Source organism: Hippichthys cyanospilos, chromosome 11, assembly GCF_059441005.1.
Source record: "Hippichthys cyanospilos isolate Australia breed blue-spotted pipefish chromosome 11, RoL_Hcya_1.0, whole genome shotgun sequence".
Classification (NCBI taxonomy): Eukaryota; Metazoa; Chordata; class Actinopteri; order Syngnathiformes; family Syngnathidae; genus Hippichthys; species Hippichthys cyanospilos.
This window is the reverse complement of record NC_142379.1, coordinates 10453909-10481832: the sequence shown is the minus strand read 5'-3', so window position 1 is coordinate 10481832 and position 27924 is coordinate 10453909. Positions and strand designations below refer to the sequence as shown.

The 27924-nt window shown below is 37.4% G+C and overlaps 1 protein-coding gene across 1 annotated transcript; it reads right to left on the bottom strand.

Moving 5' to 3' along the window:
• Positions 1–1009: 1009 nt before the first annotated feature.
• On the bottom strand, positions 1010–24505 carry ttc12 (tetratricopeptide repeat domain 12). Its single transcript, XM_088427662.1, has 21 exons — positions 24418–24505; positions 24068–24222; positions 23940–23961; positions 23709–23786; positions 23486–23607; positions 23196–23255; positions 19848–19919; positions 19198–19258; positions 17835–18023; positions 13759–13828; positions 12630–12718; positions 12134–12302; positions 11259–11354; positions 9173–9236; positions 8963–9097; positions 7927–8019; positions 7759–7827; positions 4927–5028; positions 3776–3875; positions 3402–3630; positions 1010–1879 (listed from the first exon to the last, which is right to left on the bottom strand). The coding sequence occupies exons 1-21, from the start codon at positions 24485–24487 to the stop codon at positions 1810–1812; spliced, it is 2115 nt and encodes a 704-aa protein (XP_088283788.1). The 5' UTR covers positions 24488–24505; the 3' UTR covers positions 1010–1809.
• Between the last annotated feature and the right edge of the window lie 3419 nt (positions 24506–27924).

The window sequence follows — 27924 nt, the reverse complement described above, 5'->3', positions numbered from 1 at the left end:
GCACTTTTTTTGTATGAAACAATCACATCTACCCGGCGTATTCATTTGTGTCCATTGTTGTGTCCACTTTGTCTCAACAAAAGAGCAAAAATTATTGCGTCCCACCCAAAGACGGTAGACATCATTGGAAAGGCCGGAATGTCCCCAATTGAGCATACTAGGACTTAGTAGGGTTGCTTGAACAAGTCAAGTAAATACAAGTGTCCATAACAGTGGACAAAAATGAATAGGCGAGGTCTCAGGAGGATATTCCACTTTGTTTTGATAAAAAAAAAAGGGCAATATTCGGGGGGCAGCCAATCAGAATTCAGTAAATTGCTTTCCACCAAAATATATGGAGGCTGATGACCTTGAATCTTTGCCCATCTTACTTAGGGGCTTCGGGTAATAATAGGCTTTTAGTATTACAGATTCAGTGGCTCCATAGAATTCAGTCTTGCTTCCATCAGTTACCAGGCACCTTAAGGATTCTTTCGGGTCACAGATCACGTGCAGGAGCCTTTTCTGCTTTTCCTTACTGGTTTGTCTTGTCTTTGTGCTTCACTTTCTCTATATCTGATTTCCTCTCCCAATGGCTCTGTTGTTTTCCCAACATCTCCCATTTTTAAAATTGACGATAAAGAATCCCCTCTGGCTTTCTGGGCCATAATTGATTCTGCAGTGGTGAATGGAAAACCTTTTAATCTGGTATCACATACGCCAGGACATTAACAAGGACGCGCAATACATATATGAAACATGTATTCTGGTATTATCGCAGATATTTCTAGAGAAGACTGCATACTGCATGAGGCTTAACAATTCTCACGTATATATATATATATATATATATATATATATATATATATATATATATATATATATATATATATATATATATATATATATAGAAATGTATTACCTGAAAAAAATGAATGGAATGAAATATTAATTCATAAACGTAATTAAATAAATAGGATCAATGCTTTCATCTAATCAGATAGATTTTCAAAAGTAATGCTTCAGAACAATTGCGATATGCTCCCTTCATTCCACATTCATCATATTCATCTACTGTTTGCAGTGTTGTTGTTAATGAAAGGAGAAAAAAGGTTAATATTTATCCACAGAATGGTTGTCCAAACAAATGAGGTGTGCAAACATTATTCTCTCAGAGTTGCAGCTCTGACCTTCCCCCTGTAGGTTAGTTCAATATTTAAATAGTTCCTCCATCTGACCCAATAAGTTCCTAAAAATAAAATATTCAAACTGTTTCATTCAGTGCGTTAAGACCTCAATTTTCGATGTAATTGTTTCAATTATTATGATTATGATAACCTGCCAGCATCCTCAGCATTACCGCAGGCACAAAAGCAATAGAATCAATTATTCATAATATAGACTGGACATAACTGTCAGACATAGAACATCCTCAGAATATTAAAGATAAGCACAAACTTTTTTATATAAATATATTTATAGCTCCTTGAAAGTCGAGCAGCTGCAGGTGTTTTAAACAAAGACACGTATTGTGCCGACTGCGTGTTACTGCAGCTTGTTAAGTATCAATCATTCCTGTAACGAGGCTGCTGAAGTATTCGGGACAAATGTCTTGCCAGATTCATGTATCATATTCACCATAATAAATTACATTACAGTCAGTCTTATTTTGGAATATATTAATCCTTTTAATATGGCAAAGCTGACTGAATTGGCCCCACTGTCCCTGCTTCTCGATGCTAATGAGTCTACATTCTACATGGGCTTGAAAAACAAGGTCAGTCAAGAGCGCTGTTACAAGTTAAAAAAAAAAAAAACATTCTCGCATCCTTATTTAATGAGCTTCATACAGGAATGCAGGATCTCAAAGCCGTGTAGCTCTCGGAGTTTGCTCACGTGCCTGAAAAATAAAAATAAAACGACGACTTTTATGAATAAAGGTCAACATAATTCTTTGGTCTCGAGAAAGTTCAAACAAAATGGCACAGGGAAGGTGTTGCTGGAGGGAGATCCTTTCCAGCACGTGCTTGACTTTGATTTTACGCAACATCTGGTCTAATCAGCAAGGAAAACAACGGCAGATGATGAGCGTTATTGACAAGTTCTAGTGTTGACTACTAAATATAACTGCGTGAGCTATGTTTTACAAATAGATTCATTCTCTGATGCTTTGTTCTTTCTTGCCTCTCCTGAATTCGAGATATTAGCTCTCTATGTCTTAGTGGTTATGAGTTGTCGACAACAACATCCATACAGACATCTAAAGAATAACGGGGGGTGTCTATTATGGAAATAAAACACGTTTCTTACATGTGTCTAGATGAAAAGAATCCAGGATCACTTGAACCATGTATTTAAATGCAGCCTATTTCGTTACTGGGTATTATTTTTCAGACTAGAAGGCGCATTTAAAATCCTTTAATTTTTTTGAAACTTGACGAGTTACTTATTGATACTGAATTCAAATTGAATACCATAAAGTTTGAATTGAATTTCCCTTCTTGCAATGTAGCGTATGACCCAGTGTGCCTTTTACTGTATATGGATAATTCCCAAAATAGAACTGTTCCTTGAAACTGCATCATATAATCAATCCAGTGCATCTTGCAGTCTGAAAAATCCAGCATAGATGACGTCACCAGAGCTCAGTTTAGGGTTTCCAAACCCTTTAATTCAATGTTACTGTGTATTCAGTGAAATGTATAAATGTAAAATGCTCTAGAGCAGTTAGTAATCGTCTTGCAATTTCTTAGCAAAGTCATTTTAGGTTTGTTCTGTAATTATCATTTGCTTATGTGAAGTGGAAGTCAAACCAAATAATAATCCACCTGTTTTCACCATCTCAGGGGGCGGCCATTTTGCTACTTGACTGAAAAAGACATCACAGTTGCTCAGGTCATGACCACAACGTCTGTTTTCTAAGTTTGGTCATGTGATGTTCACAAGTTTAGCTGTGGTATTATTGTAAAGAAAGATATTTGGGGTGACTTCTCCTTTATGGAATTTTATTCTCCTCCCTGTGTGGAGTTTGCATGTTCTCCCCGTGCCTGTGTGGCTTCTCTCCGGGCACCCTGACTTCCTTCCACACTCTAAAACAGGCAAGGCAGGTGAATTGGACACACTAAACTGTCTTTAGGCGTGAATGGGTGCGTGAATGGTTGTTTGTCTCTGTTTGCCCTGTGATTGGCTGGCAACCTACTGCCATGGACAGCTGTGATAGGCACCAGCAAGCCCGAGACTTTTGCAAGGATAAGCGGCTAGAGAAAATGGATGGAAATGTGTAAGTAAGGATGCTGGAGAGGAAGTGCATTTGGGTTTTGAGAATAATAGCTAATTGCCATCTCACCATTTAAGGCTGCTTTATAACTCATTCCATCGTATAATCAACACCTTGTGCTTTGCAAAGTGAGGTGAGGGCACACCTGGGTTCAGATTGACACAGCTTCCCCAGAGCAACGGCTGCATTTTGCTGCACAGCTGTCCTCTTGGCGTCTCCGGCAGCATGGCGAAGCAGCTGAAGCACGATATCAGTGCCCAGCAGGTTGCTGGCAATACCCTTCAAATCGAGGCAATGGGCCAGGCACAGGGCAGCATTTCCTGACACCATCTCGTCACAGTTGGAGCTCAACAAACGACGGAGAACAAACAATTCTGTGGCCGATGATATACACAGGGCAAATTGGAAAACAATGAGAGGTCTTATGTGTGAAGACATGAATATTTTGCATATTCGACAACGCCTAAAATATCATGCGTGCTTGTGAAAGGGAAAGTCATTCTGTCCATCACTTCTTACTTTTGTCAAACTTCACCAGCTCCTCCCGGGCCAACTGGCTGGCGGCCGTGCACACCGTCAGAATTTTTATGGCATACTTAGAGGCAGGCAAGTCTTTTTGCTGGCAGACAGTCAAAAAAACAAACAACACATTATTTGTCAACAAATACTGTGGGACATGTTCTGGAACTGAATAAAACTTATCCAACAGGGCCCAAGACGTAATACAGAAACTGCTGATCTGATTCATTCATTTGAGCAAGAATCGCCCCGGTAATAATTAGAATCTCATCAAAACTTTGCTCTACAGGATACAGAACCAGTCAAAACTTTGTAAACAATTCATAAATGCACAGTTGTGAACTGAAAATCATTCTCAATCATAAAGTATCATACGTATCATAAAGCTAATTGAGAAAACACCAAAATGTGCAAAGCTGTCAACTTGGCAATTGGTGTTTACTTAAACCTAAAAATATAATTATAATTTTAAATAAAGAATTTCTTATGTGTTGCCGCAGAGTAGAGATGAGCAAGTAAAGCTTCATGAAGAAGTGAGGCTTCGAAGCCAATCGGTTCATGGTGTGAAGCTCTGTGGCGCCATCAAGTGGTTCAAAAGCCCAAGAGGTCAATCATGTTGAGAATTCTATGGCTTATTGATTAAGAAAATGACAGGAATATCCTTGTGTTACTGTATGAACAAAATACAACAAGTGCTAGAAGGATAAGTTAGTCAATTTTTTAACCTTATCACAATAGCAACAATCCAAATTTTTCACAAACCGTGTAAATTCTCCTTTACTGTCCTTGTTCCATTGCAACTCCCTTGCTCAAAAAAACGATTGCAGTAGCATTCTTAACACCAGCCCGAAATCCATAAAATGTGAGGCTGACAAAACCATTGCGTTTAGTGGCTGTCAAAGCAGACACTTTTTGTCCCATCACTACTGTTTAGTCTGGCTCCAGTATTTATTTACAATGCGGAACAAAAAAAATTAAAACATTCATTGTGACGGCATTTCCAAACTTTTGACTGGTCCTAAAAATGTCTTGGATATGCAGTGGTCAACTATATTAAGTATACTGTGCTATAAATTGAACGTGGTGCTGTATGTTCCATTTCAGGCATCAATACCCCTAAACCGATTGAAATTGTGTGTACAGTTGGGGACCTTGAGCCGTCGCTGTATCGTCTTCACAACATCTCGCTGAACAACATGATTCACAGCCTCGGGGGACTGAGGGAGGATGGTGCTCAAGGCACCCATGGCTCTCTGAAGGACAAAGAAGAACATTATCCAAACTATAGTCATACAGACAAAACATTAGAAGAAAAATAAAGCAAAGGTAGCACGGTTTCAAACTGTGGGGTGTATCAAGAAATTGCTGTGCTGGGTGTTAAAAAAAAATGCATTCAGAAAGAGAGCATTCAAAGAAAATTACTTCTCACAGAAAGACTGGCTCATAATGGAGATAGGTTGCAAGTAGAGAAAGGATACGAGATGCAAGCTTTAGTACATGAAATCAATAAGCGTTCCAGACTGGATTTGAAGCAATTGGCAAGCAGAAAGACACTGTGCAGGTGGTGTGAGTTCATTTTTTTTTTAGTGGCCATAAAACGATAATCGCCAGGACAATGAAAAGAGAAAATCAAGTATTTTGGAAAGGCCCCAGGGTCTTGTCTGATTTGGGAGGCAATTTATAGATTAGTGGCCAACCACTACTTCAGCGTCTCATGATTGTGTTTGTATCATGTGGTTTAAAAGCCTCTTTTTTTTTTTTTTTCATTTCCAACCCAGCCTTTCCTAAACGTTCTCATTCGCAACCCTCTTTCTACATCACAAACACACATACAACAACAAAATAAGTTTTCATTTAACCAAATATAGCTTGTCACTAATGAACTTTGTAATGTGAGCAAAAAAAAATCACAATGGGGTTAGGGGAAATTTCACTGTGGTACCTTGACTTATGAGATGAATCAGTTTGGGAGTCATGCTTGTGACTCAAATCACGTATAACTGGGGTGAAGATTAGTGTAAATGTAATTTGAGTAATTTGGTTCGAAAAAATGCTCGAGGCATGTTTTTCTGCTGAGTACCTGTTTATATAGTGTCAAGCTAACCACAGCATCAAGTGTTCGTGCTAGGCATGCCAGCTAAACTCCGCTAACGCAGTGACAAGGCACATTTCAAAATAAATCTCATCCACTCAACTTACATATGGATATCAATGCCTTGGTGCTCTTTAATTTTAAAGTAAATCTCTGCAACACGTCATGACATGACTGCTAACTTGACTCATCATCAATGTCAACACCACCACATTGTCCTGTAATGTATTTCACTTTATCAAAAAAAAAAAAAAAATTGAATTGTGTTGACATTGTATTAAAGTAAACGCCTGTTGCCAGCGATAGCGGTGCCTTCAACATTAGCAGCTAGCAGCGGTAATGCTAGCTGTGTTAGAAGCACTCAGCTGCGACATAAAAACTGGTGAGAGCTGTCAGGTTACATTTCAAATGCAAATGACAACTGGCAGTTGCTGTTTATTAATATTTTATTTACCAGTATATACTAAACTTTCTGAAACTTGCTGTTTTAGCCAGCGAAAAGTCTAACCGTGGTTTTCACATTACTGTTTCCAAAAACAATTAGATATTGTCTAAAATCTCACTGATGTTTCTAGAGTAAAATAATCCGCTGCTAAGCCCTGTTCACATTTAATAATGTTTTTAAAAGATGGGAAATTAAATATAATATATTTAATATTCTTTTCAATATATAGTCTTTTTATTTCTGTCCAAGTAGCCGCAGCCCTGCACCTCTACTCTCAAGTCAAACCAACTTCAACAGTAAAAATGCAGATTATTGAAAAATGCAGATAGAAAAACATTATACAGGAGAATTAAAGAAAATGACCTTGTTATAGGAAATGGAATTAGGCCTTTGCTAAGACTTTTTAGTGCTCCCTCTTCCAGCACTGAGAACAAACCAGTGAGAGCTTAGCGGCCATGTCGTACATTTTTCAGGTTTTCTCAAAAGTTGCACATTTTACTTTCCTGTGAAACATACTGAGGGCTGATTATTGATTTAAAAAAGTACATTTTGAAATACAGGAGGCACAGATTGAGCACATAAGTGAGTATTGTTGCAAGGATGTGTCACGAAGCACAATATAAAACCAAAGCAATACTTGTCCAAAAAAATGTGTAGATTTTTTTAAAAAATTAATTTAGTGAAAATAGCTTCCGGAGAATGGAGAATTCCTAATTCAAGGGGGAACCAAGATGTCTCAGCATTACATCTGACAGACACATCCATCAATTTAAGAGGTGTGTCTCAAAACATCTTTCCATATAGTGACTCTGCATTATATTTTGAACGGTACAATACTTTTCAAAGGCAATGTCAAAAAAAAAAGGACATTGGTAATTGCTTGTGAGGGGACAGTACTTGGTATTCATGCTTGAGGGATTTTAGCAAACCCAACAATGCATTAAAAAGGCAGTGAGGGAAGATAGCGCAGGAAGAGCGAACGATGTAAAAAAAAAAAAAAAAAAAAAAAAAAAAGAAGGATGTTGACATGAGGCAATAGGAAAAAAATAAGCCTGCCAGGCAGTCGGCGTGCAGTAAAAGTGAGTGACGAGACAGATGGGTGGAAGTGTGGGACACTCAGGCCCCTGCTTAGGTAGAGTGGAACTGCTGAAACAGCCATTAGTGCAGACAACAGCACCTGGAGCTGGAGCGTTTAATCAAATACAATGACGTGTATACAGCACTCCCTTGAACATGGAGGAATTCAGTTTCTACACCAGGGCTTTGTTGCCGGAGGGTTTACAAGCCAGGAATTGACCGCAAATGCCAGGTTAAAAAAAAAAAAAAAACTTTTCAAGAAACTTCAGCAAGACTGTAAAAGAAGAAAAGCAAAAAGGATTTAGGCTCTTCCGTGAGATTTTGTTTGTGTTCTAGTGTCTTAGGGTAGCATAAAAAAGGATCACTCACTGTAACAACATCTTCGTCATCAATCCTGAGCAGGTCCAAGCAGCAGTCACACAGTGAAACAGCTTTTTCCTACAAATAAACTTCTCACCTCTTAATACAATAAATCACGCATCACAATCCACAAATATTTGCTGCTTTGCTTAGAGGATGATATAAAAATAGATTTACCTTGATGGCAGGTGAGGTCAGGGTTGAAAGGTTGATGATCAAACCAAGGAGAGGGTAAAGTATCTCATTGTAACTGCATACAATGCATTGCTTCTGCAAACACATTCAACAGTCAGCCAGCAAAAAACAGGCCTTCCAAAATAATCAATAAATAATAAGCAAGTTTTTTTTTTTCATATACAATAGACTACAGCATATGTTATATTCATAATTGAACACTGTTTTTACTGCATATTTTAAACATTTACTGTAAAGGCAAAATCTAAAGACAAAACCAATCAACGTCTTTTTACATGTTTTTCTATTCGAAAATTCTCCTGTTTTAAATAATAAAAGACAAAGTATCGCAAAACACTCCAATGTTCTAGTGGTAGTTCACATCATTGTTGTTGTAAGTGATTAAGAGATGTTTTATTCATTTGTTTTCCATTTTCAGAAATAAAATGTTTATATTTGGTCTATAATTCATTTGATAGTTATTTTTCATGTACAATTACTACCTTCAAAAATACATTTTGCCACTTCCTCTTAACTGAAAATGACATCTGCTCAGAGCTCAGGTGAAGACCAATCATAGCTCACCTGTTTTGGGGGGTTTGGTCATGTGACATTTGCAAGCTGAACTGTGATTGGTCATCACCTGAGCCATGAATACATGTGATGTCAATTTGTGATTGCCTTGCAAGGTTACACTTGTCATGCAAATATAAACTTGATTTTGACATATACAAAATATGTTGTTGTGTTGAAAACGGATAAAAAGTAAAGTACCATTATTCCCCAAATATAAGACACACTTTTTTCCTAAAAAAATAAAGGGCAAATGTATAATTTAATTCATCATTAATCTGAATTTTTTTCAGCTAAATATCCAAATTGTCCATATGGTTGAGCATTATTATAGATGACCTTGCAAGAAGTAGTCACAAATGTGTAACAAGACCAAGAAAAAGAATGAAATCAATCACTAGTTTTTGATCTACATGATTTCTTTTACAATTTCTACACAACATTGCAGATATGTGAGTGTACTCACAATGGCAAGCAGGAAGGCTTTCCAGCACTCTGCATCTTGTGCAAGAGTGTGACGGATGACATTATCTCTACTCAGACTGTCAATGACTGATAAAAGTGGAGGGATGAGATGCTGATTGGCCTTGCTGATATGGCTCTGGAAAGTGAAGACATGCATGCAACATACAACCACAAAAGTCAATACTGAATCCATTTTTTTTCAACATCTCACCATTATTGTCGTGAATGGCTCGGAGACAGAGTCTGACAGAACATTCCTTAGCTGGAGGCAAAATCTGCAAAACATGATAACACACAAGTCAGATAGTTGTCCATGTTGCTGCACATTAAGGGTAAAATAAAATGAATAATGAATGCGTGATTAAGTTCAACATGCACGTAACCTCGAACACACCATATGGAGAAATCATTTGCCACGAGCAAATGTAACCTTTCAAGGCTACAAATTACTGCATTAAATGACCATCTTACCCTCCCTAATTCACAGGAAATGTCAAACCAATTAAAAAAACATTTCTCCAATTCTGTACTTAGTGATTGCCTTGGAAGTTTACTCTTGACATGCGCAAAGCCAAGTTGAAGAACACTTTTTAATCCAATTCATTTTCTGTGGGGGTTTGGCTCATTAGCTGCTCATCGCAGGTAAATGGGGTAAATCCTGAATCTTTTGCCGCCAATCACAGGGCTCTATGTATCCATACTGAATTGAATGTAAAACCTCAGTGTAATCCGTCTGGACTTTTATTTCGTAGTGATGGCAAAATGAGGCCTCATTTAACCACTTTGCTTCTCTAGATGGCATGCATCCTCAGTTTAAAGATGCAGTGGAAGTTTGAGATATTTCCATAGCACTGGTCGGTATCTTTAAGCAAGGTGCATCCTCTCCAGGTGTAAAGAAACATCACAAGCGGTTGATGAGGCTTCATATTTTTTTTAATTTTTAATTAAAAAAAAAGATATTTTATAGCTTTTACTCAATGTACCATCTCTAAAAACACCTGAAAAGCTCTTTAAGCAGTGATTTCTTTAAACATCACTAGAAGGAGCCTTGTATCCAAGTACAAAAATCGTAGAAGTAAAAATGTAATATTTTTTGTAGAATTAATTTGAGAACCTTATTTTTTTGCCCAGATAAAACCTTTTAAAACCACATTTTCCCACGTGCTGTCAACTTTATATGACATCACATGTGCTCAAGTTTCGATGTAGCACGGCTCTCCTGTGTTCCGGGTTTGGTCATGTGACGTCCACAAGCTGAGCCGTGATTGGTCATTTTCAGTCAGCAGCAAGTGAAAAAAATGCATTTGCAAGAATATTTATTTTAAATTATTTTAAAGTTAGCAATCATAGACAAACTATTAACTCCAATAAGTATCCCTTTAAATTTCAGAATTGCTTGATGCGGACATTCTAAACACAAGTGTTATCAAAAAAGTTAAGAGCATAATGATTGTATTTGCGGTGACTTAAAACTAAACTGCATGATTCCCAGAGGTCATGATATTTGTTTTTTTTACTCTGGGGTATTTAAAACTGCTTGCAAAAAAAAAAAAAATGCTCAGTACCATTCTAAGCAGGTGTACATCATTGTAAAATTCAATGTTCAAGTTTTTTAATAAACACTTGAACACCATTTGTCCATTTTACCTGAGAATGATCACCTAAAGTCATTTACTGCCATTTTATTCAAAAATCTATTTTTATTGTGTTGGTTTGGAGCGAATAAACTAAATATCAGTGTAAAAAAAAAATAGGTGTAATTAAATTTCAGGCAGATTTTTTTTCCATTTGCATTCTAAATCTATTAGCTCCTAATGTTTTTTGTTGTGGCCGGTAAGCTTGGATCGACAGCCAAAAGCCAGGATTATTCTTTTTTTACCCTGCTGAACTCAGTGGCACATAACTCTCTGAGGACGAAATGGCGGAAATTGATCATCTCATTTTCATTGCCTGGCAGGTTGACTTATTTCCTGCTGCGTTCAAGAGCCCCAGTTGTCCTTTCATGTCTGTTTTCATGAGGCTTCGGAAAGGGGAACAGCTTGAAAACAGCTTTTTACCTTGAAGAGACATTAACACTCGGGTCGCGCGTTGAGTTATTAAAGACTCAACCTCTTCCATTTCTCTGAGAACCTTTCGAGGATGGAGCCACATCCTGAAGTGCGTTTAGTATAGATATGACACATGGAGGTATAATAGGCTGGCCTTTAGGTCGCAGTCAGATTTCTCGAAAGTTGTATCTCCACATTTGAAAATACCAATCATCTAGGAGAATGGGGTTTACAGTACTGTGCTCATACTTTTTTTCTCTGGCCAACTCCTGCAAAATGAGGATCGCCCCGTTCTCCCGTTGCTGCCCTGGCCTTGCGATGCACACCATGAGGCTCCTCGTTAACCTTTAGAGTCCGATTGAGGAAGGACAGATAGGGAAGAAAGTAAAAATAAGGGACACAAAAGGGAGAAATGATAAAGCACTTTGGCAAATGGCACCATATTAACTTGAAATTGCATTCCGTCGGAAACTGCACGGAAATGCTGAGAGAGGTTGTGCCCGGACAAAAATGCACAGGAAAGATGTGAGGGCTGTAATACTTTATATTACAGAAATCCTCACATACGATGCTCATACGCACGACATTAAAAACATAATCCAAAGCTGAGGCATTAAGATTTTAATAAGGCTTTACTGAGCCTGCATTAACAATTATAAATAGTTCTGGAATTCAATTTGGCATTATCACACTTTATTGAGCATAAAGGAAATCACTGCACAACAATTGAAACAGTGCAGCAATGTAGGAAAAAGTTAACTTTTAGTGCCAAGGAAACCTCTCGAGGGCCAGTATAGTTAGCCTTTTCACTCATCTTTCAAGGCCGACAGAATATTGTGCTCTGTGTCTATGTAAAAAGGGGTGACGTCATATACTCATCATATTTCCATTCCTTACTTTGAATTGCATTTAGGTAATATCTGTTATAAGCGTGGAAAAGACTGTCATCCAATGATCACAATTTTCACTACAATTGGTTTATGTTAGGTAAGCATTAGTCAAGGGTGTCAGCTACCCTCCATAAAAAAGGTATTTGGCGAGATTTTTATTATTATTGTTATTACTATTTTAAAAGACACGAGCTCTCGTCCATGGCTCTGAAAGAGAGAAACAAAACATCATACTTGGGGACATCCAAGTTGTCGCAGAGAAGACGTCTGCTGTGGGCAGTTTGCGAAAACACACGTAACAATTCCAAGCACTCCTTCTGGATTGCGTCATGCTCAGATGAAACCAAAGGAACAATGGATTCTTTGGACGCTGGACATGACAAGAGTGTTCTCTGGTTTTCCTCTGAAAGACAGTTACAATATCGAGGACATAGAATTTTACAAAAGAAAAAAAAACACTCAAATGCAAGCAGAAAGGGAAAATGTGCTTGTTTCTATGAATATGTTAGATGATGTTAGAATATGTATGTGGAAATGTGTGTTAATTCATCGAAACATACAGAAGTTCATCTAATGAAAGAGCTGCAAAGACAATTGAAGACAAAGGAATGAATCAGTGAAGTCAGGAGTCGGAATTGTAAGCCCACTTGACAAAATAGAGCTGAGGTGTTGCTTTTAAAAGATAGCAAAGTCCAACAGGAAATGATATAAGGGTCATTTCTCCTCATACCGTTTTCGTTGCATGTGACCGTCCAAACACTGAGAATGCAAACACACAAGTCTTGGCAGCACTGATCCTCTGCTTCCTGTAAAAGGCAACTGTAGGGAAATACAAAGATAGATTCATGATTTTTTTTTTCCAACTGATTCAAAAAGACTATTCAATGGCTTTTTGTGGTTCTGAGGTACGTGCCACTGACTTGCGTGCCAGGTCATTAAAAAGTGAAATTACACAAAAAGTTGTGTCAAATGAATAATAAAAAAATAAATAAAATAAATAAAATAAATAAAAAAATGTGGGTTAGTTTTCGCTTTATAATTTTGTTTTTTATTTTTCAATTCAACTGTTACCATCGTAAAACTTAAATCACTGCACACTTCTCAGAGCGCTTTTATTCGGGGACCAACTGGACAACGTTGAGGAAATACGGTAATTTTGTTAGCTTCTTTTATCATTTTATTTTCTGCTATCCAATTGTTCACTCTTCCTTTAACAGTAGCTAGTTTCTTTGTGATATACTTGCTTACGCTCCCTTGTAGAATAAATCTGCATATTATAAAAACGGGTTTATTTTATCTCATTTTTTTGTTGTGTTTTTTATTTTATTTTGGGCTTGAGGAGGGTCTAAAATAGGCTGGTACTGAATGAGTTGAACATGGAAAGGCAGCAATTTTGATAGTTCTTAAATGGAATCTCATTACATGTGCATTGGAGCTCAAATGAAGTGTCCGCTTGGCTGTACAATGATTTCAAGGCCTCTGCCATATATGCAGCAGTATTGAATTGAGCTATTTTTACCAATTTGCAGCTGCATTCCCCTGACAAAGATTGTTCCCACTTTGAAAATGGCAGTGCTAACAACTGATGAAGATGCGACACGTTAATTATAACCTTACTGGCATGACACGAGGGAGTCAGGATTTGCCATTTCTGAGAAAATTACAAAAAAATGTGACTTATTTCACTTGTTCAATCATCTAGTTGTAATTTGGTCCTCGCCCAACAGGAGCAGAGTCGGCGTCAGGGAGGGATCTCCCGGAATTCGGCCATGATTGTCCGTGAACGTGCCTAGCCGCTGCCCCATTTGTCAAAAGCTCCACTGAGAGCTGACAGCCGACTCTCCCTCCGGTCTCCTTACCTCCTCGTTGTGTCATTGCTGTCGATGATACTGAAGCCTTTGTGCAGCCTGAAAAGCGTCTGGCCGCTGCCTGTTAGGGCGAAAGCAGTAAATGACACCAGATGACAATGTGCCATATATCATTACTGTATGGAAGCCATACCGTGGAGGGTGTGGCGACATTGCAGCTCACACATTAAGTTGCGTTTACCTTGTTAGCGGCGTAGGACGAGAGAGGGAAAAAAAAGGGAGCTTTAGAAGGTATTGTGTGGTTCTTGGCTCACAATGAGCAGCATTACAAGTCAAACTTGAGAAGTGAGCCATTATTTTTAAAGGCGTAATGTCAAACCAGCTGAGATACTTTCAGCTGTAAGTTATGTAAGCCTTGCCCTTTTCTACTGAATGGCACAGTGAGATGGGTATTATATCACTCAGTTGTCATCAAAGTGAAGATAAAGAAATATTGGATGAGAAACCTTAGCCAGTGCCAAGAAAGATTATACTGCAGTAAAGTAGTGATGCATATAAAAAAAAAAAAATGAGGAAATGACTCGAGTTCCGTTATTCGTGGCCTGGTGTAGTCATCTGTATTTATGTGGTGGGAGGGTTGCAAAAGGGTGTCAAAATTACCATTTAGAAGAAAAGGAACGCAGTGAGCATGGATTTAACTACAAAGTCTGCCTTTTGGCAATGCCTCAAAATGAGTTGGTGTAAGCAGTGCAGATTTTCAAAGTCAACGGGTGGGTCGCAACAAGGGAGGGTGCTGGTAGCTCACCCTGACAATTAAAGGGATACTTCACTTGTTTAGCTGTTTAACAGAAAAATTCATATGTGATGTGTTTTCACAAAACTAGACTGAAGTCCGAGAAATTAGTTTTGAGTTGACAAAAATATTTTATTTTTCCTTCATTTCACCATAAAATGACCTCCTTAAGGTCTTTAACTTTAACTTCCCAGCAGATAAATGTTCACATTGTAATCCTGCGAAACTGTAAAAAGAGATTAGTAGACAATTCGCAAAGTTTAAAGATGAATGTGTCAAAACTGGGGATTTCAACTTGGTAACATTCAAATAGCTGAAACTCCATTTTTCAGCTACTACCATTTATTATAATCATTTTAAAGGAGCTTTTTTGTAGAATTAGAACATATCAATATCTCAATTTTATTTTTTTTCTACAAAACACATAACATATTTCGTTTGTAATTTTTCAGCTTCAATTATTACCTTTTAAAATTAAATTAAAATGTTTTTTTGTACTTTTTTTGTACTCATGTGCTCTAAGCTCAGATAACAACCACTCACCGCTAACCTGTTTTCTGGATTTGGTCAAGTGACACTCACAAGCAGAGCTGTGATCGATTGCATTTGGCAGTTTTAACTCATTCACTCTCAATGTCAAAGATCCATTTTAACAGGGCTGCAAATTCACTGCCACTGACAGCTACGGACGTCTAAAATCCATTTTTACTTGGCTAGCAGTGAATGGGTTAATTATTTTAAACATGACTCTTTGGCGATTATTTTGAAGCTGATGGTGTGCCTTATAATCAGGTGCGCCTTATATATGGATCAATATTGAGATTGGGATTCATAGATGGAGAATGAACTGATAAAGTAAGCATTACCTGTTTCTTTTGTGTGTTTATAGTTGAACAAGGTTGGTCATATTGAAATTGAGTTATCATGCTATTGAGAGTTTAGATTTATTATTTCTATTATTTACTATAGAGTTATTATTGTTATGACTTTGAGTATTAATATATTGTGATTGAAAAAGTTTTAAAATATGTCATTAGTTGAGGGTGCGTCTTTTAATCCGGTGCGCCTTATATATGGAAAAAGTTTGAAAATATGTCATTAATTGAGGGTGCGCCTTATAATTCGGTGCGCCTTATAGTGCGGAAAATACGGTACATTACTGGGGTATCAGATGAGGACCCGCTATCAATAGAAAGCCTACTTAAATCCAAAGATTCGGATTCTAACTCAGGTGCTACAAAGTACATAGTCGGAACATCCCTAATATTGATCAATTTGCTCAGGGGCTGAAATTACATGCATACCCATCCTAATGCGGCACATAGACCTGGAGTTGGACACATTAAATTTACATACTAGCAACAAAAAACACCGAACATGCCCCGGGAACCCCACTTGTCCATCTGAAGAAACCTGGGACTGGTCATTTAGCAAAAAAGCCAACCAACAAGTCTTTTCTTTGACCCCTCCCACGCTCTCAAACGGTGATGGGATTGAATCCAAGGTCTGCCATACACATAGCTGACATAGACACCTGCACGCACAGATGCTCCATTACATGGCTGCCAGAATGGCTTTGCAAAAGATTATTACTGTCAGCTGTTGTCACACAACTTGGCTTTCTCGCACTAACAACTAAGACAATCACATTTTTTAATGAATCTTTACAGTTTTGAACTCCAAAGCAGCAGATGAAATTAGAGTGCTCAGGGACGCGTCTCTTTTTGTCATCGCTTGCTTTCCAATCCAATCAATTCACAAAATGGGAGGTTAATCAATGCCAAGACATTTTTTAAAAAATCGGGCTGATATTTTAATGAGAAAACCAAATAAGCATTAATAACTCGCAGTTATGGATGAATGTTGTGCTTTATTAAATAATCAATATAATCTAGATCAACCTTCTTGCATTGGTGTACCCCTATGGCAGATTTTTTTTCAGGCAAGTACACCTCCATACACACACACACACGCACACACACAAACACACAACCCCAATTCCCCAACAAGTGCAAAACATATCTGGATGAAAACAAGACACACACATTAAAAAAAGGAATGTTATGTCATCCGTATCCAATTTATTAAATTTTGGAAGTACATTCGTGGTCATATCTCTAAGCATATTTTATTCAGTAACCCCTAAAGATAGATGGTTTAACATAATCTGTTTTATTTCTGGTTCATTTGCTTGGAAAATCTAATCACTAATGGCTATGTGCGTCCATGTAACACTTTGGAACAAAGATCCACTATAGCACATTTTATTTTATTTTTTTATTTTATTTTTTTTTTATTTATTTTTATTTTTTTTTTAGCAAAAAGTTACTTCATGTTATAATTGATTTGCTCTTAATTTGTAAAGAAAGATATGCTGTTCCTGTCACGGCATTAAGAAGTATTACATTAGATTTCATTAGATGGTCTTTTGGCATACATACACACACAGACAAAATAATAAACTTGGTGAAACATGGATTGTGCGCAACTTTGTGTATTTATGGCAATTTATGGCATTTCTTCTGTTTTGCAACAGTTTTGACATTGTTGCCATCCTATACACGCTATAATAGAAAATACCAGAATTTGACCCTAAAATGAAGGGTGCATCCTATGGTGAAAACTTGGTGTGTCCTATATTTGGGGAAATAAGGTAATTTGCTTTTAAATTGAAAAGAAAAATCAACTGTTCTTGTCAGAGCATTAAAAAAGCATTATATTCCCCTTGCTAATACCATTTTAAAATATAACAAATGTTCTAATCTCACAGAATACCATTTGTGAACTACTCATCTAGATTAGAGCAGAATTATCAACTATAAATTAAGAACGTTTGAAACATACAAAAGTATTTTTTAACATGAATATTTTGTCACAACAAACCTCTATTTAATATGCATAGATATGTCTGAAGACAGCTGGGATTGGCTTCAAAATACCTGCAAGCCGCAACCATCGTGTGGATAAGCGGTTAAAATATTGGCTGGACGGGTAATGCTAAATTGTTGTTGCTATTGTTGGTATGATGACCAAGTGTGGCATTCAAGTATCTGTGTGAAACAACGAGCGATAGAAAGACTTGAAAAGACACTGTAAAGGCTTAATCTTTCATAAATTGAATTTATAAAAAAAAAAAAAAAGCCCACTTTGTTGCCCTGCTTCAGGTGAGTCGCAACAAGCACAAAAATATTGACTTTTCCTGATTTATTTCCTTTTGTAACTTCTTGAGATCGCTAAATCAGTGAAGCAGGTTATTAAGAAAGACAAGAATGAACACAAATTGATTTGGCGGGGAAAGCAATTTGTTCAAAGAATTTGGAAAAAGAACACTCACAGTCAGTCACTGCTTGGGAGAGAATCTCCAATATTCCGCAGTAGTAGAGCAGTACCCGGCCAGGCTCTGACAGCTTCTCCACAAGCTGAGGGATTAGTTTGGCCTTTTCCACTCCCTTGTCAAAATCTTGTCTCGCATTGAATTCTTGACTCTCCTTCTTCTCCTCCAACTCCATCTTGGTCAGGTATTCTGCGTTAAGAGAATGTAAGAGTCAGACCCAAAGCCCTTATTTGTCCGTAAATGGATATTACACTTGGGCTTTTCTAGCTCAGAACTTGAATCATCCTTTGGCAAGAAGAAAACAGATAAAAAGATGTTTGAAGGTTTTTTCGGACAGGTTTCATTTTATTCCTTTTTTTTTTGTCCTCTTGTGGCTTGTTGACTGTCTTACAAACAAGACAGCGGATCTAACTGTCAGACATTTCTCACCTAAAATGTGCAGGGGGAAAAAAAATCATCATTTAACATTTTAAAGGTTTTTTTCTCTTTGTTTTTGATTTGTGATGCACGTGCAGCAATCAGTCAGTTGCCTGTGATTTTTCCTTTCTTCTGATCAAACAAGCTGCTGTTATCACATGGTGATTTTCTTCTTGTGTTGTTATACTTACATAAGTGTTCCAAACGGTATTTTAGCGGGTTGTTTCTACTTTGCCTACAAGTGCCTCAATCTGTGCAGCAGAATAAATTTGTCCCCTCTGCCTTATTGCCCATGATTTCGGAAAGCAGAAAAAAAAAAAAAATCCATTCATGCATACTAAAGGAATTGCTGCTATGTTCGATTGGTGGCATTTCTGAATGCAAATGAACTGAAGCATGTGTTAGTATGGGAGTTGAGAGCAAGTGGGATTTATCAACACAGAGCACTTGCTGGTGTGCATATAATGGGTGTTTGCATGTTATGATAAATGCATATTTTTTAGGTGTCCTTACATTTTAAATTTCAGAGCCGCAAAAGAATAAAAGAGGAAATCAAGTCAACGATTGTCTTTATAATATGCCCATGCAGCTCTATAGTCTAAATGTGGTATTCTGATTAGTACTGAAATTCTGGAACACAAATTAAGCAGAAAAATCTAGCTGTTTTTATGCATCTCCGTGGTGGACATTTTGCTGTCACCTGAAAATGACATGACAGTTGCTCAGAGCTCAAGTAAACAATCACAGTCCAGCTTGTGAACGCCACATGATCAAACTCAGAAAACAGCTATGCTGTGATTGGTCGCTTCCTGATGTCATTTTTCAGTCGACAGTAAGTGCCAAAATGGCTGACCCCAGATATGGGTTAAAAAAAATGGCTGGAAATGAAAAATGACAAAAAAATAATACTTTTAAAATGAGCATTTGGAAACAATTCATGCTATACCTTTAGCCACGTTCTCCATCTGCGGTTCAAGTTGAGCTATCTTTTCAAAGCATGTTCTGGACTGGAGGGGAAAACAGAAGCATATTTTTTTTTTCTAACGCAGCACTGTACGTATCCACACTCACTCAAATATATTCCCATTATCTACCACAAGGTTAAAGATTTCCATGAAAAGAAAACGTAAGAGGTCAGAGGTCAATAACATGTTTTTAAACATGTTTAAGGACATGTTCAAGAACTTACATCCCTGCATTATTCATCTTCCACCTTTGCCATCCTCACATCACTAAATATTATTAAAAAATATGCTTTTACTTTGAGCTACTGTGTCGCTTCATAAATGTTACTGAAATATGGATCAATGCATCTGTCTTAAAGGATAACAGCAAAGATCCAAGCATGTTTCTAGTGAAAGATGAAAAAAGATATGATTTTCATGTTGATGGACAGGAAGCAAAGCAGCTTACTCGTATGCATGCTGAGCCTTGAAATTCTGTTAACTTGTCACTTTATCACCAGCATAGAAAAATCGGTGTTAAAACAAGTCCATCATCATTACATGAGATGATGAGCATACTGAGGCTGCACAAAAGCACTGTGTCAAATGAGAAACAGCATGATTAGCTATAATGAGCGCTAATCATACTTACCTCACTGTACTTCTTCAAACCAAGATACGCCTTGCCCATATGGACATAAGCCTTTACGCAGTTCTTGTTACACTGAAATAAATGGAAAAGTACAACATTAGTAATGGCGCAAACATTTTGCAATTTGACAGTGATGTGACAGGTTTCCTATTACGGTGGCGCTTAGATTTATAAGAATTTTTTCTTTGGAGGCATGGAATGGCCAAAGCTATCTGAGGGTGTCGACAAAATAAAAATTACAAACATGCTGTAAACGAATAAATCTAATTTTCATATTGGATAAAATTTACACAGCATGTACACACTCAGGCAGTTACTACTGTATTGACTCTGGATCTTAAACGAGATCTCAACAACAAAATTTTTAGAATGACACTAGTTTCTTGTCATCAAAATCTGGGGAAAACTAAAAAACCTTGAGGAGGGGCTCGAGGTGGGAGGAGACCCTGCAATGGATTCCATGTGGTAAGTTAACACACAGTACAGTATTACATAATGCAAACTAGTATATAAGGTTCCATTATCAAGATGAAATGCTGCAGGGTGACCTGCAGAGAAAAAGGTCCCCATAAAAACATATTTTTAGATGAAAAACAATGACTGAAAAGAATTGTTGTGCAATCCCTGTGTGACTTATTGAACTTTGGGACTGTACTTTTAGTGGTACAGTATCTCTAGGTGTATTTTATTCTGCAAGTCCAGTAGATAGATCATGTACTGTAACATCATTTCTGACACCACTAAAGACAATGTGCATCCATTAAAAAAAAAAAACAAAGGAGTCACAATATCAAGTTTCATGTTCCAATTGGTTTTCTCTTAACTTGAAAATATGTACTGTTCCTGTCACACGTTAAAAAGCATTACATTTGATATGCCCAAGAGTACTTGTACCCCATTTGGGAGATGCTGGGATAGAAAAAAAAGACACAAATTTGTCCAAGAGAAGTGGTTGCCAGCTACTGGTACACACACGCGTGGTATCTTTTCAAAGTTGTTTATGAAATATCTGTCCTGGCAGGAAAAAAAGGCTAGAGACCCACGGTGTACTAAACTTAACTTGTCAACTCCGCTTTTCAATCCAATCATTGCGTTTTTGGCTTGAGGAGACAGAGCCACATCCAGCAGCACCTATCATGCTTTTATTTTGAAGGCTCATTTTTTCTGGCTGCAAGGTGTTTATATTGATGCTGCCCAAGTTTTGCCAAGCAGACCCACGGAGTCATTGTTACCTACCGTTGTAAATAAAAGCTTGCATTGTGGAAAAGTTTGAACCTCGTGATACAAAATACGATGCACATAGGTCCATCATTATTTGCAAACACTGTGAACTCTAATCCTGCAGATCCTGCTGGTGTTTTGGGCCCAGATTGAAGAAAGCTTTGGCCGAGCAGTACAAATGCTAGTTTACCGTCCCTGAAGCAAGCATGCCAAATAGGGGATAATTTTTGGCTGCAAGTACCATCATAAACAGCGGGCGGGCGAGCCTTCACCAACCCCACCTTGATGCTCTTGTGTTCTAACCGGTATGTTATGCAAAATCTAACAGCTGAGTCGCTGCTTGTTGTTAATAAGCATGCTGGTTTGTGTGATGTCTGTGTGGACTCTTGAGCTGTTTTTTTTTTTTTTTTCCCCCCTAATTATAGCGCTGTGCTGAAAATATACTAACATCATATGCTCTCGACTTCATCACATTAATTTTGATGTGAAAAATTCTCAAGTTATGTCTTTCTGTCTGCATCCAAGCTAAAGGTGCCATCATCATCTGCAACATGAACACAGTTCAAAAAAGTGTTCAAAAAAGTACATCAGAAACTTTGACCCTAAAAAATATGATGAGTAGGTGTCAAAAGCAATTAATCAACAAGTAACGGATTATCAAATTATTGACAATTTTTACGAGTAACTTAAAATTGTCCAAATACTCTAATTTCAGCCTTTCAAGAGTATTATTTCTTTAATTTCTTTCATTCTCAATGAAAGTGGACAAATGAAAGTGGACACACCCAAAAATCAAATCATGTTTTGTTTTAAAACGTCTTCCAAGAAATTGTCAAAGCAGCAAATTATACAAAACGTATTTGTGTGTCCCATTACAAATTGCAGGTCTGACTAAATCATGAACGGCAAGCTGCACAAAGCGCTGCATTAACGACATGTAATTTCATTTCCACATTCATAAACTGCAGTCTTACAAAACTATGCCATCTGTTGGCTGTAAAATTGGCTTTAATTGTGGCTTAATTACAAACAGTTAAATTCCATTTTTGCCAATAGACCTCAATGTTTTTGTATGACTATTTTTCTGTGAAGTGCATCCCATTAACAGAGGCAGGCATTTTACATGATTTTTTGCTGGTCCGTCATTCACAGTCTCATCCGTATGTGGACCCTCTTTCGTCATCACTGAAACTTCGTTTGTGGCGGTTTAGCAAAACAATCATCATTAGCCAATTATTAATGTCACTTCCAGCACTTCCGCCATTACGTGTATCGCCAAAATCCAATATACTGCACATTAGTAAAATGTGCTCCCCTGACAGTAAACCGCAATAACCAATCACACCCACCAGAAGGCATATAGACCATTGTGTTTAAATGTGGTCATTCTCTCCAAAAGCATTAACAAATATGGTTGCATGAAATAAAGTACACTTTTGAACACATGTCATCTGTCACATACATTACAAGTAAAAAGCAATGTTTTGCTGATCTTAATTTACAAGATTTGGGGGTAAAATTTTAAAACTTCAAGCTTGCAATTCCTAGCTTAGGGCCTATCAGAGTGAGAAAACATTTAGCTATTGCTCATTGGTTTCTTGAATGCCATCGCTTGCATGTGCATCCCAGAATGCTTTGCTCAACAATGTGCATGCGATTGATTCATTCAAATATATTTTTAAAAACAAAATGTTCATGGCAAAGCATTTAAGACAGGTTTGCTCTTCATAGCAGCCAGTGCATACTTTGCTCTATCACTCAGTTATTCCTCATTGCATTTATGTATGCTTGGTGTGTGTTCCCAATGTATACATGCTTCCCTGCTCTGAAGTATACAGCAGTTAAAACACTTCTCAGAAAGTTGGAATTTTTAAAAAATTGTGTGCTAAATCGTTATTAATGGTGTCAGGTGACACGGAGGGTGACGATTACAACAACGGATTAAAATGTTGGATAATATCTACTGATCCATTTGTTTTGCTCCATCGTTTTTATATTTTCATCATTTGGCAGTCCGTCTGTACCAACGACCCCCCCCCCCCCCCCCCCCCCCCATCCATCCACATGGTGGCATGGTATGACAAATGAGGCTGCAAATGACTGAAGCACATATGCAACATCGCTTACCTTCAGAGCCCATTCACAGTCACTGATCGCCTCCTCGTACTTCTCCAGATTGATATATGCCTATATAGAAGCAAACAATAAGTAAGATGAGACTTATGTGTCAAAAATACACATCATTACAAAATACCAGTGACTGTCAGGACAAGGAAGGCTTTCTCTGCTGACCTAACATACCCTGACATCGTTATCAAAATCATAATAAAAGTGAATTTCATTTTAAATGTATTTTTCCCTAATATACATACATATAATAATTCTAAAAAAATGTAACAAGGTAAATAAAAAATTACTTGCGCTCGGTTGGTATACAACTGCTGCATGTCGCGTAGTTCAGTCAAGCCATCACTGTAATACTTCACAGCAGCCTCATAATCTCTTTGAGCATAGGCTTGATTTCCTTTCTCTTTAAACGCTGAGGGAACAAAAAGCGTTAAACGTTAAGGAGGAAATACAGACAGTACAACAACCCGTCCACCTCCCGACAGCAGATCGAAGTGGCAGGTAACAACACACCAATGGCCTTTTTCTCTTGAGCGAGCCTCCTCTTCCTCCTGTCTTCCGCATCCCTCTCCATACATCTTATGAAATTCTCTGGCCACGAAAAGAAAAACACTTCTATTGGCATTTACGTTTCTGATGTAAGGCCCCCAAGGCATAAACAGGAGCAATCAAAAGAAATACAAAAAATCCGACTGTTGCTTTTCTTTACAAGAAACATCCACTGTATTATTTCTTTGGCCTTACCTACACTTTCAGCTTGTGCATCCTGCAAAATATGAAGAGCAATTCTGAAGATATTAACAGTAAAGACACTTCTGTTGGGGGAAATGATTGTCTGTGTATGTTTGTGTGTGTGACTGATATGTTTTTACCCTATGGGGATTAGGTGATGGGTTTGTGTTGATTGTGGTCTTGTTGACTTTTGTCCTGCAGGGTCCATTCATGGCTGCAATTTGGCAATCTGCCTTCTCGATAGCTTTTTGCTGGACCTTCACGTCTGATGAGCCTAGGTCCTTCACAAGCTTGCCTGGTGGGCAAAGGGCGCAAAGACAAAAAACTGTAGTCATTGGTATAGTTGTAGAAATTAAATGGCATACAGGAATTAAACTGTAATCAGTGCGACTTAATAGATGCTAACAGTAGAGGCTAACGCAAATGAAAGTTTTCATTTTTGCTAAGACTTGCTCTTGACTGCCAAAAGCCCTAGATGAATAATACTTACTTATGTCATCGACATTCCTCAAGAAGACGTCCAAATCCTCAAGTGAGTCCATGTTGACGTTTGGCTCCATTTCGGGTTTTTTTTTTCCCCAAGCTAAGTATGCAAACGGATTAAGAAAGTGTTCACATGAATGAGCATTTTTAAGCAGTAAATAAGTTAAATTTTATTTGTGGGGTGCTAAAATACCACCTTGATTATATGAAGCGTCTTCTGTAACGCCCGGCAAATGCAAAGCGAGACCTAGATGTCAACACCGGGTCACCATGACAACGGGATGCATTCATAAACAATTGTAAATTCCATCATCGAATTTAAAAACGGTGATCGTTTACGCCGTTTTCCTACAATTGAAGTCCGAAAATCACTTTGTGTAGTTATTCACATTACAAAGAATTTTCACGTTATTGAAGAAACGTGTGTTTGAAACTAACGTTGTTGTTTAGGGTTTGTTTGTTTTGCTTGTTTTTGATTTCGAAAATATTCATGCTCACAGGCGAGGGTGGGGGCGTCTATGACTACCAAGAACAGCATCAAAATATAAGCACTTCTCGAAAGTACTGGATTTAAAAGAGCCTTCAAGTAAAAAAAGAAAAAGCATCCAACATTGTTTTGCTCATCTTTTGACCCACACTGCCTCCCAGTGGATTTTATATCATTGTGCAGTACCAGTGCTTCTGAAGTACTACGTCTGAAATAATACTTCCATCCTCATAACAAGCATTGAAATAAAAGTCTGAAAAGTATTTGTTAAAAGTATGAAAGGTGATTTATTTCGAGAAGAAGGTTTTAGTATTCGTGGTAACATCAACGGTAACAATAATTGTAGTAGTAATATTGTCAATTAGTCACACTTTGTAAAGTTTGATTAACACTATATTTAAATACAAAAGAGAAAAAAATGTACATTATATCTGTACTTAAAAAGAAATAAAGACGGAAAAATAAACTTGTACGTATCAAACGCAAACATATGTAAATGTGAAAGTTGCTCCAATAAAATCAGAGCTATACAAAATGAGGAAATAACCATAACGTCACCCAAAAAGGCTGCACTCTATGCGCAAGACAAACTGTAGATGTAGCCTGTTACATTAGTCAATAATAACCTATGCATTATTTTCAATGTTTTTCAATGTTGTTCCCCTAACCCTAACCCGCAGCATTTCACCTTTGTTTGAAGGCTGAAAGGCATCACTGAGTGAAGGCTGAAGACTTTAATAGTATTCCTGTTTTTTTTTTTCCGTTACATGTTTTCATATAATTACTTTTATCCACGTCTTTCTAACAACAACATTACATACTTATTATGACAATTTTTACCAAATGTAACATTTTTAGCAAAAAAGTCCCCAGCAATTAGCTCATTCAACTCAACTGCCAAAAATACTCAGACCAAAATTCATTTTTCAAAATTACAATACCCATAAAATATATCCCTATTTATTCTCAAAGACATTTTCAACAACCACAGACTCTCATTGTCCCCATTTTTAAAAGTCACAAGCATTCAAACTAAAGAAAACAAACTGCTTCAGAAGTTTGAGAAGAGGAACAAAACAGACATGTTGAAAGGAAACAGTCGCTCAAACTAAAAAGCAGACTTTTTTTTTTTTTACCAAAATGTTCCTTTATAGCAGTAGTTGTGGTATGAAGAAAATGATGATGGATGCTACATGTGAGTTCATTCTATTTTAATAAATTTTACTGCAATATTAGGTACTGTAATATCTGTTGTTGGTCACGTCTTGTAAATGCCGTTTGAACCTTGGACTTGCTTTGTCCTTTTTTAAAGCGCATTTTTTGGGACTCCAAACATTTCTGTCGGGACCCGTAATTATTTTAGTATTGCGAGTCCTTGGGTTTTCAGACGTAAAATGAGCACTGGCATATTGTAAACAGGTTAAGCTGTGGGATTTGAGGTTTGGCACACACTTCCTTTCAGTAATTCTCAGAATTAGTCTGTGCTCTACATACATACAGAATGAACTATTAAATGGATAAGTTGGATAGGAGGTTCAACTGACATCAAAGGACTCATCACCATCCATTTCAAAAGTGCTTGTCCTCATTAAGGTCAGCAAGAGCAGCTGACTGCTTTCTTTAAAATAATAATAATAATAATATTAACGGGTCAGAAAACAAACTAAATGACAAAATATTAACATCATGGCATGATCTTGGTTGCTCATCAGGAAGAGCAGTAACTGATTTTCTTGGTGTCTAAAATCAATTCTGATAACAGCGTAACTGCTATTACCACTGGATAACCCCTGACTTCTGTTTTTATTTTACAAACTCAAATAAAGGGCCCTAAAAGAGGAAGACGAGCCTCAAACTCATTGTTGCTCTAATACACATATCCTCATTTGACAAATCAAATAAGGTACTTGATTTCCTTCGCATAGTCAAACATTCAAAGCAAAGAAAGAAAAAAGTAGCCAACCAAAATGTAAAAAATGTACAGTAGTAATAATAGTCTAAGGCATTAAAAAGCAAAGAAATAAAAATAGCTTTCGTCCACCATTATCAAAAGAACGTACAGAGAAATCGATTTTGAAAATGTTTTAAAAGACCTTAATCATACTTATTGAGGCAGAGCATTGTTTTCAAAGTGAATTGTTCAAATATTTACACATGAGGTTGACTTCATTTCTGTTACCAGCTTATTCCATTTGGAATAAACTAGTAAACCAGTGAGCATTAAAGCATCCTCCTGGGATACCACACTGGATATTCTACATCAGTTTTTCTATTACCTTGTCATGATTTGCATGCGTCGTTTAATACAATGGCTGTTTTCACACCTCAAGGCTCTTCAATCTAGCACATTCCATAGTGGCAGGCTTTAAAAGTCTCTAAATAGCAAGGCTGATGTTTTTCCACAAGCACAACTTGAGAGGTCAAGAGCTACTCAAGGAACACAAGGATGTTAGGTAAGATGATGACTGTACATACTGTAATCTGGCTGCAATTTTGTGGAGTATGAAAAAAGTTTGGTATCAGCAAAAAAGTTTCAATGATGACTCATTTTTCTGTGGTCACTCTGAAACTACTGTGGACGTCGCAGGGTTACATCTCAGAGGACAACGGCTCGTGTCATTGATGAAATGCCCTCTTCGCTCTTTATCTGCCTTTCCACAATCAATCCACTCGAAACTGAGGCTTTTCTCCAGGCTTATCTCCTAAGACTTCTCTACTGCAATACAACTACAAGTTTGGACTAATTTATTTTTGGAAAAACGTATAGGCAGTTCCGTCTAACCCCCTATGTGGGAAACACTTGCTCTATACTTACAATTTAGAACATACAACCTGTGGGCTTTATTCGGCAAGGAGGTTTGAATAGGATGAATGAATTCGTCCGCCGTCCATAATCAAGATTAAAAAAAATACTTTTACAAGCAATGCTGCATATTACAAGTGGAAGCAACCAGTTGCCATGCTTGTACAAAAGTATCTTGCTGATTGCTTTTGTGACAAATTGGAACGTTACACCAGCGTTCGCGT